Consider the following 15424-nt stretch of genomic DNA (forward strand, 5'->3'; position numbering starts at 1 on the left):
CTTTTGAAGATCATGTCCAAAGGGTAGATTGGTACAAGTGTGGTCACAGTTCACCATGACAACACTGCTTTAAGATGAACAGATAAGAAAAATAAATCATAAATAATAAGAGAAAAAGATGTGTCCTAGACATCAAAAATCAGCTGCAGCTTCTGTTGAAATATAAAAACCAAGGTGCAAACACCTTAAATGTTAAATTTTAAGAGGTTTTAAACTTAAAGTGAAACTGAAAAATAAAAACTCAATTAATTACCAATGGGCATAAAATCCAGTTTTCGCGAATTTAACAATCCATTCTTCTTTGCACGGCTAAATAAATATGTTTATATCTATTACACTCAGGGAACAGAAAAGCCACCTTTCTTTATTCACTGTCCTCTTCATTTACAAACTGGGATCTCAGGATGGAGGGTGCATGAATGTGAAGCTTGTTGTATGATTTATACCAGTGATGATGAGTACATTTTCCCAGTCATGAGACCATTATGTGCGCGCCACAACTAGTTCCCTTGAGAGACAATAGTGCACAACTCTGAAGACTTTCAATCTATGGTGCAGACACAAACAAGGCCACGCCAAACACTGATATCCCGTTACTGTTGCTCCAGACTCAGGAGAGGGGTCAAGGAAGCTGAACAGTACATGTTATGAATGTTATAAGAGTTTTAATAGAACAAAGGCAAGTTGATTATTATTTATTTATGTTTAATTTGAGTTCAAAAAAGCAAAAATGAAGGAGGATTATTATGTAAAAAAAAAAAAAAAAAAAACCTATAAGTGTAAAATGTCTTAGTACAAATTAAAGAGAAAATTTGAAATGATTTTCCTTTCATAATAAGTTGTGTTATGTTTTATATGACCACTTCATCAACAACACGTAGCCTACACATGAGTGAGGGTTCTGTATTCTGATGGCACTACAATTGAATTTATTATTAGACTCCATCCTCTGAAATCTATGGGATGAATGTCTGAACTTAATTTCATTTCAACCCAGTTGAAATAACTGAAAAAACCAACACATGTCAAACTTAAGAGTGGCATTGAGGAAAATCCAATGAAGTCACTAGATTTCATCAGGAATGTGCACATCTGGACAATCAAACCAATAGTTGTTGACTACATACAACAAGCCATGCTTTTAGACTGTAAAAATACCTGCCACAGAGATTAAATTGAGTAGTATAAAATCATTAAATGAGACGCATTTGTATGGTGAAACTGTTACCTTTCTACTGCATGTGTTCTGATAATGGTGACTTCATGAATGTAAACTTTTTTTATCGGTTATATGTTTTCTTTTAACTTGTTGTGTTTCATTAATATACAACGTGTGGACAAAATACTGTTTAGGAATCTCCTACGCTGAGTGAACGGTGCTGTATCATCTGCATAAAATGCAACACAACCAACACTGCTATGATGGATTGGTGATAGTTTCGGGAATGGCTTGAATCCACTGTTATTTCTCGGCTGAGTCTCGTGACCCGTCTTCACATATGTGACGAAATGAGCCATCAGCCATCTCTGACCTCTGACCAGGCAGGAACAGGCAGGCAACAGCGCCAAGAGTGGCGCTAAGCGATGGCAGCAATATCTGAGAGTGTGCAAATGTCACCATGGATCTTCTGATGGTGTCACTGTTGGACACATTGTTGGACACAGGGGCTGTAAGGGCTCATCCCAGGGGACGAGGAGAGGAGGGGGTAGGAGGGGAAGACTTTTGGACTCTGGAACCTTCCCTTGATTATTTATATTTGTTTTGCACCTACTCACTGCATAGCAAAGAGGAGGAATGCAGTGTGATGAGGTGAAGACTAGAAAAATATAGCAAATAGATTCTGGCATCTCCACTTTACTCAAACTTAAACAAACCAAACAGAGACATACAACCATGTCAACGTCTCCTCTGTGCTTCAGACCAAAGAAAACAAACTAATGGTTTGTTCCAACCCTGAAACTCATTAGTCCTGAATCACTCACAGCTCAAGCCTGGAGATAAATCCAGCACGTCGTAAATCCCTTCAGGACATTGTCTCCATGCTGCCTCCTCTCTTTATCTGGGAGCTGCTGGCCGGGAGCTGCGGCTCGATAACGGCCTCAGACTGTTTACTGATCCTTGCAGGAAACTGACGCTCACAATAAAGTGGCTTCAGGATTTTGTGAGTAAAGTCCATAACTTATGTCTGAGCATATGTGAGGGAGCGCGGTCCAGGGGGGGTGTTTGGCTATCATGAGAAGGAATGTAAACTGTCCAGTGTTAGTCATGTCCACTTAAAGCATTTGTTGGAGACAATTTCCTCTGTTCTGCAGAGGGTATTGTGGGACTGGACTCAATCTCTGCATTTTTTGATATAGATGATGGATTTAACCACCAAATCCCCTCTTAAGTAAACTGTAGCCCAACTGGACTGCAGCTTGTAATAAGTGGAGCACCTGTAGTGTAATCACCCAGTGTGAACTGCAGAATGAACCCACCACCTCCTGTTGATGTTTACACGAAGAAGCAGCACAGGGTTTTACAGGAGTCTTCTCACCTGGTTAATCTGTGCTTTCCTTCTTTTTAAAGAATGAGTTCACTCAGGTTCAGGGGCTGGATTCAGATTCAGATTCAGAAAACGTTATTGATCCCAATAGGGATAATTCATTAGCAGCTTACCTCATATCATCATACAACATACAAACACATACTATGTGTTGGTGCAATCAGTATAGACAGTCAGGGGTCAGAAACGGACAACCAATGAGTGATAAATAAAAACCAATAAAACGTACAAAGGTAATAATAACATTGTTAAATGGCTATCATGTAAAAGCGCCAATGAGAATTATTTAAAATGACTTATTTAAATAATTTATTGGGGAACATTATGTCCTGTCTAAATATTGAAGAGATTCACTGTCCAGTCTCAAACAAAAGGTTCCTGAGGGCGTGGGAACCTTTCCTGAAAATCAAATTAAGGACTGTTTCTTCCTATTTTGTCTGTTAGTCAGATGATATTTATCGGTACTACACATAATAGAAACTCCTAAACCTGTCCTTTATTTCCTTTTGCTCTGTTTTCTTAGTCAAAAACCCTGACTCCAGCTCTTCTCTGGTTTGTATATGAGGTATTCTGGGCTGTATGAGGAAGGTTGAAGGGATTAAGGTTGCATGTTGCACAGACATGTGCTGTTAAGATGAGTCTAAATAGTACATTTTGGTATTGCAAGGCTACACTGACACACCTATTGTTCATGATACAAATATGTGAAAATCTAATAAAAAAGATACATGCGGGGGGAAAAGACTGAAAAGTCATATAGTGCTGATAGCATATCCATATTCGATAGTTTTTATTCATTTTCATTCTTTATGTATAAATCTGTTTGACAATAGTCATTTCTAAAACCTTTTAACAGTTTTCCTTTGATCATCTCACGTCTTCGTTAATTTCACTCAAACAAATTCCTATCAGCGTCAGTGGCAACGCTGTTAAACATGCTTGTTTTTTTTTTTTACCTGATTGATTTGCCCCAGTTCAAAGCTTCCTGGTTGAGGATGCAGGACCTGAACCTGCTGATAAACACCTCGTATGTTAATTAGAAACAGAAGCTGTGCACTTACCCCTGATAAGTGGTCTCTGCTCGTCAAGTCCCAACGTCCTCTCACTTTGTCCAACTCTCACTTTTTGTAATGTTGACTGCAGCCCAGCCTCCATTCTCTCTCTCTCTCACACACACACACACACACACACACACAGAGTAAACAGAACCTCTGTGAGTGAGACAGTTGCTCTTCATGTGTGTTTTAGCTGGACGTGTAGGACCAGGATCAAAGATCTGTCAGAAACCTGTGAGTGAGGAATAATTCATGCACATTTTTATCATTCTTATTTTTTTAATGAGTTAAACATGAACGTGAGAAACGCAGCTTGGGAACGACAGCGCTTTAAGGTTACACGTGTCACTGTGTACGTCAACGATGGGAAATTGCAAATAACACATATTCACCAGTAAAGTTCCCAGTGTGGGGCCCACTGCTTGCACTAGGGATTTGAACTGGCAACCTTTGAGTCACAAAGGACACCCCCCCCCCCCCCCCCCCCCCCCTTCTCCCATCCTTCCCTCTCCCCCACTGGCAGAAACTGAAATCATCTCATTAAGAAATTCCCAGTATGGAGTGTTTATAAACAGGCTCTTGTTCATCCCTGGTGATGGATGCATGCTCCCTATCACAGCCTCTTCCTGCCGACTCCCCAGTCTGCCTAACAATCTCCCTGCCACTGTTTCACAACCGCTCACTCCAACACCCTGCACCCCCAGCGCGCACACACACAGACACTTGCTGAACCCTTGATATTTGCAGTGCTGACCTCTCTTCCTCAGTGGGTGGGCCCTTGTTAATTTAAGTGTATGTGGTTGCATTATGTTTAATAGTGAGAGAAATGTGTCTGCCTGTGTGTGTGCGTGCGTGGGTGTCGTGAGAGGCCAGTGTGAATCTGCTAATGAAGAAAAACAACATGGCTCTCGAGGCCTCCCAGGAGCAGGTCGAACACAGTGGCTGTGGGTCGAGGTCAGCGGGAGCAAAATGTCAAAGGTTCGACGTCAAGGCCAAGAGCAGGCCTCGACCTCTGCTGCTCTGCAGAAAAATGGGAGGCAAAGAGAGTTAAGCGTCAGGAAAGAAGAGCGAGTTTCTTCTGGAGAGGGGCCATTACATTAAAATCATAAATCACAGCAAAGAGTCACAGTCACAGCGGAGTACGCAGCGTTAACGGAGGGAAAACCGGGCCACGAGAGCTCAGCCAGATTGACAGCAGCAGATAAAAAGGTGTCATTCATTAGTTTAATGTTTACAGTTCACTGACCCACCAGAACATTCCACATTTGTCAAAGTACAAAAACCAAACTTCTGCTTCAAAGTGTGCAAAAAAAATGGTGAGATGAAAATGTGTAAATCAAACAGAGTAGTGACGATCTGTGTCAAGTCATGCAACATGTTTCACCAGTGCAAACGAAACCGGTTTGTAATTGGAAAAAAAATTAAATGAACTACAATAAAATAAAACCACATGATTACAATTAAAAATGCATCTAAAAAATAACATAAATGTTCAAAACAGTTCAGTTTTATGATTATGGCACAGGATATAAACATCAATTAAAAATTGACTAAATACTTTTTTTTTTTACAAAGTTATAAAACAATCCTTTTTTCCCAGTGACACACATCACTGTGTTCACATGTCAGAGTCCAAAAAACTAAAGATGAACGGCTGTGAAAAAGATCTAACAGGGTTTCATGCAAAGGTTAATGTCATAACTGTCAAGTACCAAAATCAAACTCCGTCGCCCCTGACAACAGGTTTCTGATATCAGTCAGGTCTCAGATCAGACTGCTGCACTGATCAGTCTGATCTGAAACTTAAAGTCTGTCCACGTCCGACACCTGGAACCTTTAAGTCCCTGATATTCAGAGATGTGAAGATAAAACACATTGTAAACATTTAAAAAGAGCATAATAAATAAAACTATAAAATTAAACTAAAATGTACAGTATTTCTTCATCCTGATTTTGAGTTGGAAAGTGTTATTTGAGCTTTCACTGGACGCTGCTCGTGCCCCTCCAGTGTGCTGGTCTAGCTGCTGATCAGAGGCGTCCTCTCGTCGCTGCTGCCGGTGTCCGCCTCTGCCGGAGCTTTACGGTAGATCAGGAATTGGATGGAGATCTGAGCAACAGCGTCAAGGAAATCAAGAGGAATCCTGGGAAATGATCAGATTAATGCAAAACCAACAACCATGACAGGAGTTCAGCTAGAAAGCCAGAGTTATCAAACAAATGCTACAAAAATAACTCCCCTGAATAGCAGCTCTTTTATAGAGTGGCTGTATTGAACTAATTTCTTTGGACTGGTGAGTAAGCAGCTGCTAATGCTAAGGCTACGTAGCAATAGCAAAACTTATAAATATCTCCTTTGGGCTGCAAATGGGCTTTTTCACTTCTTTGCTGAAAGTTAAATTAAAGGACTGTGCAGTAAATATTAAGCTGTAGCCAGGAGCAGAGTAGCTTAGTGTACAGACTGGATACCAGAGAAGCAGGAAGATTCAGCACAGCTAAAGCTCACCACTGTTTTTCTCATTTCTAACTCAGTGCACTATAGTTTACTGCTAAGCAAAGTCACTTCCTGCTGGTGACCACAGTTCTTTCAGGTTACAGTTGGTTAATCCCAAACTAACCCACCTCTGTCACGTGATACAAAGAAAGTAAATAAGTGCATTTCCCAAAATGTTCAACTATTTCAGCAGCAGGTCCAAGGTCAACTGGGACCTACGAGAAAATATTATCCCTGGACTCCAGCCAGATGAGCAAACTCATCAAACCATATATTCACTAAAATGTTTTACTATTAGTTTTGAGGACTATACTATATATATATAAAAAATTAAATAAAAAACTACAACACACAATCATCATGATCAAGTCACCTTCTGGATCATCTACATCTTCACTTGAAACAAAGAGACGCACTGGCCTCCAGGGGCCACTAGTGCAGCGTGTACACAGTTGGTTCTTTGCTGACATGAAGCCAGATTCACTGTGTGTTTGGACCTTTGATACTCTGTCTCATGTTTCCACACAAACAGTCACAAGACCTGGGTCCATCTGATGAAATGGCCTCTCTTACAGCTGAGCTTAGCTCAGCCTAAATGCAGCGGATGCATGAGGCTGAGGAGAGCGCTGCAGCAGCCATGTAGGTTTGTTTTGAATTGTTTAAAGGATACAATGAGGTCTAAAGTGAGGGTGCCCAGGCTGCCGATGAGCCAGGGCAGGTGATGGATCAGGTAGCTTTTCTCGCCTTGGTCCCCGTCAGGGTTCTTGAGCAGGACACTTGCGCCGTATAAGGTGTTTCCCAAGATGACCAGCGCGAACAGGAAGTAAGAAACTCCCTCTGTCGACTTCCTCTTGGACTGTGGGGAGAAATGAAAGGTCAGGGGGTGGAAGTGAGAGAGTGACCTTCAGTTTGCTTATTCATGGATTATTCGGGGATCATTTTCACTTGTGCTTTCACCTGTGCAGTTTGCAGGTTTGTTGAATTTAGCCTCTTTCACTTTAATGTACTTTTTTCATTCTAACAAACATCATAACACAACTTTTGATGCCTTAGAAGCTTTTTTTCTCAGCTAATATTATTTCACTATCATTATTTCACTTGTGTCACCTCCTCATCTGGCTCACCTTTAGGTGTTTATTACAAATGTACATATTCCCCGTTGTGTATATAACAAAATCCGACTACCTGAATTTTATTGTTTATAACTCATAGTACTGAATGCAGTGTTACCAACATCAGCATAATGACAAAAGTGCATTTAAACAATGAAAGGTGTATGTAACATTGCTGCAGAAATTAAATTAGCATGAAAATACTGGCTCTAATTATCATCTGTAGCTGAGCCCAATTTATACTCACATTAGTGTACATCTGAGGAAGTCTGGAACAGAGGTAAAGCACCGACGATATGGAGCCAATGGAGAAACCGATAATCTCTTTAGGGGTAAAAGCCTGAAGCAATAGAGGAACAACATTACTTGCAAAAAAAATGACTGTTCACTTCCCTAATGTCACTGATAAAACAAAAAACAAATGAACAGGACTCACCTTGACAGAGCTAACATCAGAGGTGGAGAGCAAGGAGCGACCTGTGAAGCCAGGGGGAATCATTTCCTGTCGCGTGCCCAACTCTGGGAGGTTGGCCAGGTTTGCAGTGAAGCCCAGGACGCAGGCAACACCCACCACGTGCAGGACCCTTCTTCCTGGAGAAGAGACGACACGACTGTGTTTACTGGGAAAGACATGTCAGCACATTCCTCCAGACAAGGCTCACCGTGTCAAAGGTGGGCAGGGGGACAACCACCACAACAATACAGGACATGTGATGACATCAGTGCAAGCTACAGGAATAAGGCTCTCCTTCTGTTGTTGTTCATCAGTATTGATCTGAGTGAACTGATTATTAATGTTACATTTAGTCACTAAAACTCACACAGAACAAAGCAGGAACTTGTTTCTGATAGTGATTGGTAAAACAAAAATAGAAAACCAAACCACCTACTCTCAGCCATTTTGTTCTTCATCTTGTAGTACGTGTACATGCCCAGCATCAATAAGTCGGCCAGAACATAATAAACAGCTGTGTATGTCTGGATGACAGAGGTAGAGATACACAACAAGTCAGAGATGAAGGAAAAAATCAATTTCCTTCACAAAGTCATTCAAAACTTGATTGATCAAAGCACAAACAATAATTTCAAGATTATAACCTGAAAAATATGACAATTTATTTGCTTTGTTTGGTCATAACATTATAAAAAAGGTACACATCTTTGTTTTGTTACAAAATATAATTTTGACTTTAACGTCTGATGAGCATTTCTCATTACTTTGATGTTCAAAAACATTGAGACCTAGATAAATTGAAATCAATATGTTTTTTCGTCAGAGCCCTACACTGCGTTGGAAAACAGTACATCACTGCAAGTCACCTGAAGAGGCAGCTGGTCCGCCAGGAAGGAGCCCACCAGATTACAGGAGTCCCCCCCCAACCACAGCAGCAGGAACCAGATAGAGAGGGCACTGTCCATGTTCCCTGTCCTGCAGGAGTTTACGTACTGTCTGCAGCATCACGGGAAGAAGCAACAAGCCCAGTTACACACTGCATTTCAATGTCAAAGGAGAAATAATGCATTTCCTCATGCACTTACGGAATAGAGGACACCATGAAGCAGAGGATGGACAGGAGGCCCAGGTAGACGCTGGCCATGTCCCTGTCATCCTGGGCACACTCCCCAAGCCCCTCCCAAACCCATTTGGACCCATTAGGGCACAAAGAGGTGAAGTTTCCCGCAGTGGTCCATCCAAAGGCTCCCCGACTGAGGACTCCGTCTGACAACATTATCTGATGAAATAAACATCCTGTTAATTCAAACTAAACTAAAACAATACCTATGATAACAACAATAACTGTTATTTCACATCTCAAGCCTGTAAACATGGTGCTTCCTAGAAAACATCCACTGGATGTGTTTGTCGGTGACACATCACAGCTGTGAAGTTTCAGAGCTCTATCACACACACCAAACAGAAGAGTCAGCCGTATAAAAGTAAAACAGGTCGCATATGGACCACGAGCCTAAACATATAGGAGGTAAAAACATCTGTAAACAGGTCAAAGGTTGTCCCGACTCTTAAAACAACACCAACCACAGATCCACTTCTGTCTGCTGCTGCTCCTGATTAGATCAACACGGGAGCCATTCAATAAAACGGCGACGTTAAGCTGCGTTTCTACACCGAGTTAAGCTAGGAAACAATGGGTATTTTTCCACACAACAAACACACAACCTCAGCACGAAACCGGAGAAGTGAAACACTAGATTATGAGTTAGACGCTTAGTTAGCATGGCACAACAACAGATACCTACGACTTGACTAACGGACGGTTAGAGCTCGTTTACCACTAACCCATGACACCTTTCTTCTACGGACTAACACACGGTAAACGACGGTTAGGGGTCGGTGTGTGTGTGTGTCTGTATCTTGCCTGTTCAGTCGCCGACATACCGGGTGGAGAACCAAAACCTTTCGGAGTCGGGGAGACTCCACACACAGAAATAACAAGGAAGCTGCCAACAAACAACACTTTGGTGCAGCTGCGCTGATTGGTCAGTGAGCTGATACGTCACCATAGCACGTGACTGAAGGCTGGAGCGCTCCAAAACAAAAACCGCCTTCAAAATAAAAGTCAAATTTACCAGCTGCTTGTTGCCGTCTATGCTTGTTGCCTACATTTTTTAAATAAAATAAAATAAAACAAAACATAATGTACTGTAATTTTTTTAACAAAAACAAGTTTTTTTTGTTTCTGTTTTTTGCTTAAAATACAACTTTAAGTATTAGTCATTTATCAAAACGTATTGCTGGGGAATTTTCTCATAATCAGTTAATCTATTAGTGCAATGAGGGTGCTTGGGGAAATAATTTAACAGCCATGTAGTATGGGTCAATATGGGCAGGAGAACACATTTTTGCCCTGAAGCCCCACAAAAGGTTACAGAGGCCATGTATTAGATATATTAGCTATATATTTTTAAACAAATTCAGCTAGGTATTTTCTCATACATCATATTACATTCCCTTTGAGGATTGGCTATGCTTTCTAAAGTTGAGAATGAAATCATTATTGAGGATGTACAGTGCCAACAGATTATAGTGGTGACTGTTCAATTGTAAAAGATTTATTAAGGCTGTGGAACAAGCCAATGGTATGCTTTCATGTTAATGTGGAGCCAATCTGATGATCCAGCACTTGCACATTTCACATACTCTCATCACATATCAGCAAGCCTTGTTAAACTGGATTATGTCTCTGCACATGGTAATTCAGTCATTAGTCCTGGGCCGCCATTAGTCCTGAGGCCTCCCGCATTCTTCAACAAGCTTTGCATTTTAGTATGCAGCTGTGAAAAACAATATAATATCCAGGTCCATGAGGTTAATCCTCAGTGAAATGAGCCTGTATGCAAATGTTCTCCCTCACTGAACTCTGGGGTGGGGGTCGTCTGATGGTCTGTAGCGGGCAGTTCATCTCTCAGAGGTGAGATGACCCCTATACAGAGGCGGCTTTTTATCATACTGGTTTACCCTAGGTGTTTAAAGATAGAGACCAGACATGGCTGTAACATTTTTGACGTTTCTGTCGGCATGGAGCTCTTTTTTTCCCAAGCCAGTTCATTCACAGTTTAATACAAACTAGTTACACATGTCTGATCTTACATCAAATCTCTGCAGCGCAAACACAACAAGTCTCAAACACGAGGAGTGAAATCAATTTACCTCATAGTAGTTGTCACATGCATTGGGTGAAATGTGATGATTGAGCAGTTTAACTACAGAACAGGAAGTGTTACTACAAAAATGATAATACAATAAGTTAATAAAAATCTTTTCATATCATCTTCCCCTCTAGAATAGTCTATGTCTTGTGCAGAGATTATGGTGATTAATTACTTGTCCCTATTTTAAAGGTGCTACATCCCAAACAGAAATGTAATACATGACATATGTCCATATATCAAGAGCGATGTCATGTCATCTATATCATGACTACGATTATATATCCTCTTATTATTTGATATCCTCCTAAAAGATATAAGATTTTAACATACAGCTGAAAAACCTAAAGTAAAATTTGTCTCAAGTCTAGGTTATTTTTTTATAAGGGACAACAAGTTGTGACCACGTATGTAAACAATATACTGTATCTAGAATTTATACACACAAGTAGGCTATATTAGAAGTACATACAGATAACACTTCATTTATTTCATTGCTTTTTCTCTAATTTTAAATGAATAATAATACTATATTCTCCATCTAAACTTTTGAGTTATCACATACTTTTGAAATTAAATCAAATTATTCCTATTTGTAATAGGTTTCATAAATATGCTATTGTTTCTTATGTAGACTACATATGTACTGTACATATTCAATATATGTAAATAGTTGCATACATATGGGAACTGACTCTAAATATAATCCTGAAATAATTCAACAAAGTTTTGTATTTTGTTTGCCCTCCATTTTACATAGATTGTATTCTTTAGTCACATATTACAAGTCAGGAGAAAATGTCCTACCTGGACCAGCTGATTAAATCCAATGTCAGACTGAATGAAACAGCAAAGCGAGGACTCCTCTTGCTATATTTGAAATTTGTGAGGTGATGAAAGTGTGTCAGCTGACAGTGTGTCAGACTGTCGACTCAGCACCTCCCCTCGCTGATGTCAGCGTGGCTTTATTTTCAGGTTAAGTTTTCCACTGTGGTCACGTGACTAAACTTCTTCTTATCAGACAATATTGTTGCAGTTTGACTCTTCATATGGGTCATCTGAGCCTGGAGGTCAGGAAACGTTCCATCCGTTAACAAGCTACCTGACATTTCACCCTGTAATTTACATTTGTTGTATATATTTACTGTGTTTTACAGCTAGAGGAGAGCGGGTGGCGTGTAGGAGATAACAGCAGTTAAAGATTAGCACAGCAGAGACTACTGACTCATTTCACAGGTGGTCAGCTGATATGTGACGGTAGGAAAAGCGCAGGTATAAATCATGAAGTATGATGGAGGAATTGTCTGGCTGCTTCAGTCTCAGGTTCTGGTGCCAGATGTGTTGGCTCATCACCTGTGCTTTTCCTTCTCTGACAAATCAGGTGACCAGAAGCAAAACTGTCATCAAACAAATGTTTGGTACTTTTAAGAATCTAAACCGCTCTGCCACATGTGCATATGTGCTCACAGTCTCCTTCCTGAACTACAGCACTGATTTAAAGGGATTTTGTAGAACATTATGCTAATATGAAGTTGACTTTTGACCTTTTGGATTTAAAATTTCATTACTTTCACATTTTATTGTAGACGTTTAAGGTCATTTGAGGTCAATTGTCGGTTGCAACATGACTTCACTGTGTCACCGTCGGACAGTCTGGAGATATCTCATTCAAGAAGCCAATACCATGGTTTGTGCCATCACAGTGACCTTGACCTCCATAATTGAATTAGTTCATCTCCAAGTCCTAATTAGTGTCTACGCCAAATTTGAATAGGAATCCCATTTAAGTGTTTCCAAGACATCACACACATGGGAATGTGATGACCCTGAAAATAACGTGTCAGACATAAGAAGACTTTAGAAGTATTTGACTGGTGATGTGTGTGTATTTACTTGTATACATGATGTGCATAAACACACAGATTATGTATTTGTGTCTCAGACAATAAACAATCACCCAAGAGGAGCTCAGAGTAGAGCCGCTGCTCCTCCACATCGAGAGGAGCCAGCTGAGGTGGCTAGGGCATTTTTATTGGATGCTTCCTGGACGCCGCCCTGGGGAGGTGTCCCAGACATGCCCCACTGGGAGGAGACCCCGAGGACGACCCAGGACACGCTGGAGCGACCATGTCACTCAACTGGCCTGGGAACGTCAGAAGAGCTGGAGAAGGTGTCCAGGGAGAGGGAAGTCTGGGCGACCCTGCTTAGACTGCTGCCCCCGCGACCCGGCCCCGGATGAGCGAAGTGGGTGGATGGGTGGGTGGATGGATGGATGGATGGATGGATGGATGGATGGATGGATGGATGGATGGATGGATGGATGGATGGATGGATGGATGGATGGATGGATGGATGGATGGATGGATGGATGGATGGATGGATGGATGGATGGATGGATGGATGGATGGATGGATGGATGGATGGATGGATGGATGGATGGATGGATGGATGGATGGATGGATGGATGGATGGATGGATGGATGGATGGATGGATGGATGGATGGATGGATGGATGGATGGATGGATGGATGGATGGATGGATGGATGGATGGATGGATGGATGGATGGATGGATGGATGGATGGATGGATGGATGGATGGAAAACAAAACTCTGTCCACAAGGCTTAACAAGGTTTTCTTTGATATATTTCAAGAACATGTTTTATTGATGATGCACCCAAACATCTATACTGTAGGAATACCTTCAGTGGGCTAGATTCTCTTATTTACATTACGCTTCCACAAAGTCATACAAATACTTGGTAGGTTTCATCATGTCAAAGTATAGATATAATACATTAAACAGAACACGTACTTTGAATGTTTTATAAAGCAATTGTCACAACAAATCTACAAATGAAAAATGGATAGAAAAGAAAGGGCCGATCTTTAACTTAACTACTGCAAAACAAGTCCTACTTCAGAGTCTGTACAAGCGAGTCGAGCGTCCGTGACATGATGAGGAAATGCAGCTCTTCCATGTTTCTGTCCGTAGAGAATTCATATCAAGGCAAACTTCTCATCGACGGTGATTCATTCAAAGGCAAGGATCAGATAAATCAAGCAGATTGTACAGCGAGTTTTGTCCTTTATTTGTTTTGCTGCCTCAAATAGAGGAGGCGTTGGGGGGGGGTGGAGACGTGAGGAAGACAGTTTTTCACCTCTCGTTTCTTTGTGCGGTTGGGTCCTCACTTGATGTGGACCAGTTTCTCGTCTGTTTTTAACCGCTTGCGCCTGGGCTGTATGAAGTCGTCCTCCGAGTCATCCGTGTCCTCGTCCGCCTTCTTCTCCTCCGTGGTTTCGGGTTCGGGCATTTCTGGGAAGTTCTGCTCCGGAAACAGCTCCTTCAGCTTCTCCTCGAAGTAGAGAGCCACCGCTTTCCCAGATATCGCCATCTCTGATCCCACCTGCCGAATGAGGAGGAGGAGGAGAAGAGGGTGAAGGATGATAGGGAGGAAGGAGGTGGGGGAGCACCATAGAGCGCATAGAATGGATGAGGTGAAGAAGGGAGGATGAGGAGGACAATGCGGAGACAAATTAGATGTGGTTAAGACTACTGGTGGCAGGCTGACCCCGACTCAACCTTGTTGTACAGAGCAGAGATGTCCTGCCTCCCTGTCCCACTGTAGCTCCATGAAGCATTTCCACAAATCAGAGTTTTGTGACAAACTTTCTGTGGCTTTTCTGTGGTGATTCAAGTTTGAGACCCCTGATGGTGTTTTTGTTTGGCTGCTTATATCAACTCTACTGATACCAAACAACTCCACAGCCCAGCTCCTGAAAGTAAGATTTGACTGAGCTACAGGAAACAAACCCTAGAACTGTCTGAAGAGAGAAGAGACTGGGAAAGACTTCAGGGTCAGAGTTACAGAGAAACAATGTAACAGTCACTGACACCCATGTGCAGCGGCTATAATTCACTTCAGGCCTCACGTTCTCCTTTCACGTGTGCACACTTGTCACTCCTACTGAACACACTGCAGCTCACAGACAATCAGTTGGTAGTTTATTAGGTACACCCAGCTAAAGTGATGCAGTCGAACACAGCAGCCCTTCAGGCCAGGTTGTCATAATGAACGCACAACCAGTTTGTTTGGATGATTTTTTGGGTCGATAAGATGTGAATGTTGTTTTTGTTGGTCCACACTTTGCAGGTGAACCGCAAACTGTCTGGGTTTCATTGAGAAATGATGTCCATGCATTGGTTGATCCAAGAGAAAAATAATGTTAGTGTTGTGGTTCTCTCATTTCTATAGGTTTGATCCTCACAACACTGTAGGATTGACGGGGCTTGTGAAAAGAAAGTGTGAATTCAACATTTTAACTGCAGTACTGCATGCTGTGAGGCCATTTTGAATAATATAAAAAAAGGTAATAACTGGTGTTTTTCATCACTTTGTATCTTCCCATTCATAACAATGAGCTATATACTAAATCTAAGCGTCTCTGTAAAAGCTCAGCAGCATTGACAAACTACATCCTCCAAAGTTATCATACGGTTCAATCAACACCTTAGGACCATGTGAATTTGGTTGATTTTGCACCACACTC

General features: G+C 41.5%; 3 protein-coding genes across 7 annotated transcripts in view; all 3 read right to left on the reverse strand.

The window, feature by feature from the left end:
• nr1h5 (nuclear receptor subfamily 1, group H, member 5) overlaps nucleotides 1–3738 on the reverse strand; it is a 13828-nt gene extending 10090 nt beyond the window's left edge. For both annotated transcript variants that reach the window (XM_083975468.1, XM_083975467.1), the window contains exon 1: nucleotides 3608–3738. The gene's annotated coding sequence lies outside the window, so the exon portion shown is untranslated. The remainder of the gene's footprint in view (nucleotides 1–3607) is intronic.
• A 1091-nt stretch (nucleotides 3739–4829) lies between these two features.
• Nucleotides 4830–11546, reverse strand: slc66a1 (solute carrier family 66 member 1). Its single transcript, XM_083974945.1, has 8 exons — nucleotides 9583–11546; nucleotides 8744–8937; nucleotides 8525–8654; nucleotides 8095–8182; nucleotides 7641–7795; nucleotides 7452–7544; nucleotides 6763–6948; nucleotides 4830–5708 (listed from the first exon to the last, which is right to left on the reverse strand). The coding sequence occupies exons 1-8, from the start codon at nucleotides 9598–9600 to the stop codon at nucleotides 5619–5621; spliced, it is 954 nt and encodes a 317-aa protein (XP_083831071.1). The 5' UTR covers nucleotides 9601–11546; the 3' UTR covers nucleotides 4830–5618.
• Nucleotides 11547–13483: 1937 nt separating this feature from the next.
• trim33 (tripartite motif containing 33) overlaps nucleotides 13484–15424 on the reverse strand; it is a gene marked incomplete at its 5' end in the record, with an annotated part of 29150 nt that continues 27209 nt past the window's right edge. For all 4 annotated transcript variants that reach the window (XM_083974944.1, XM_083974943.1, XM_083974941.1 and 1 more), the window contains one exon: nucleotides 13484–14280. In XM_083974944.1, the coding sequence (XP_083831070.1) occupies nucleotides 14062–14280 (219 nt within the window). In that variant the 3' untranslated portion in view covers nucleotides 13484–14061. The remainder of the gene's footprint in view (nucleotides 14281–15424) is intronic.

Source organism: Trachurus trachurus, assembly GCF_905171665.1.
Source record: "Trachurus trachurus genome assembly, chromosome: 7".
Taxonomy (NCBI): domain Eukaryota; kingdom Metazoa; phylum Chordata; class Actinopteri; order Carangiformes; family Carangidae; genus Trachurus; species Trachurus trachurus.

What these genes read in the sequence shown, in the direction of transcription:
- slc66a1 (XM_083974945.1), bottom strand. An exon ending in TTCATGGTGTCCTCTATTCC is followed by an intron (nt 8,655 to 8,743) that starts GTAAGTGCATGA and finishes GTGATGCTGCAG; the next exon opens with ACAGTACGTAAACTCCTGCA. An exon ending in GAAGAACAAAATGGCTGAGA is followed by an intron (nt 7,796 to 8,094) that starts GTAGGTGGTTTG and finishes TCTCTTCTCCAG; the next exon opens with GAAGAAGGGTCCTGCACGTG.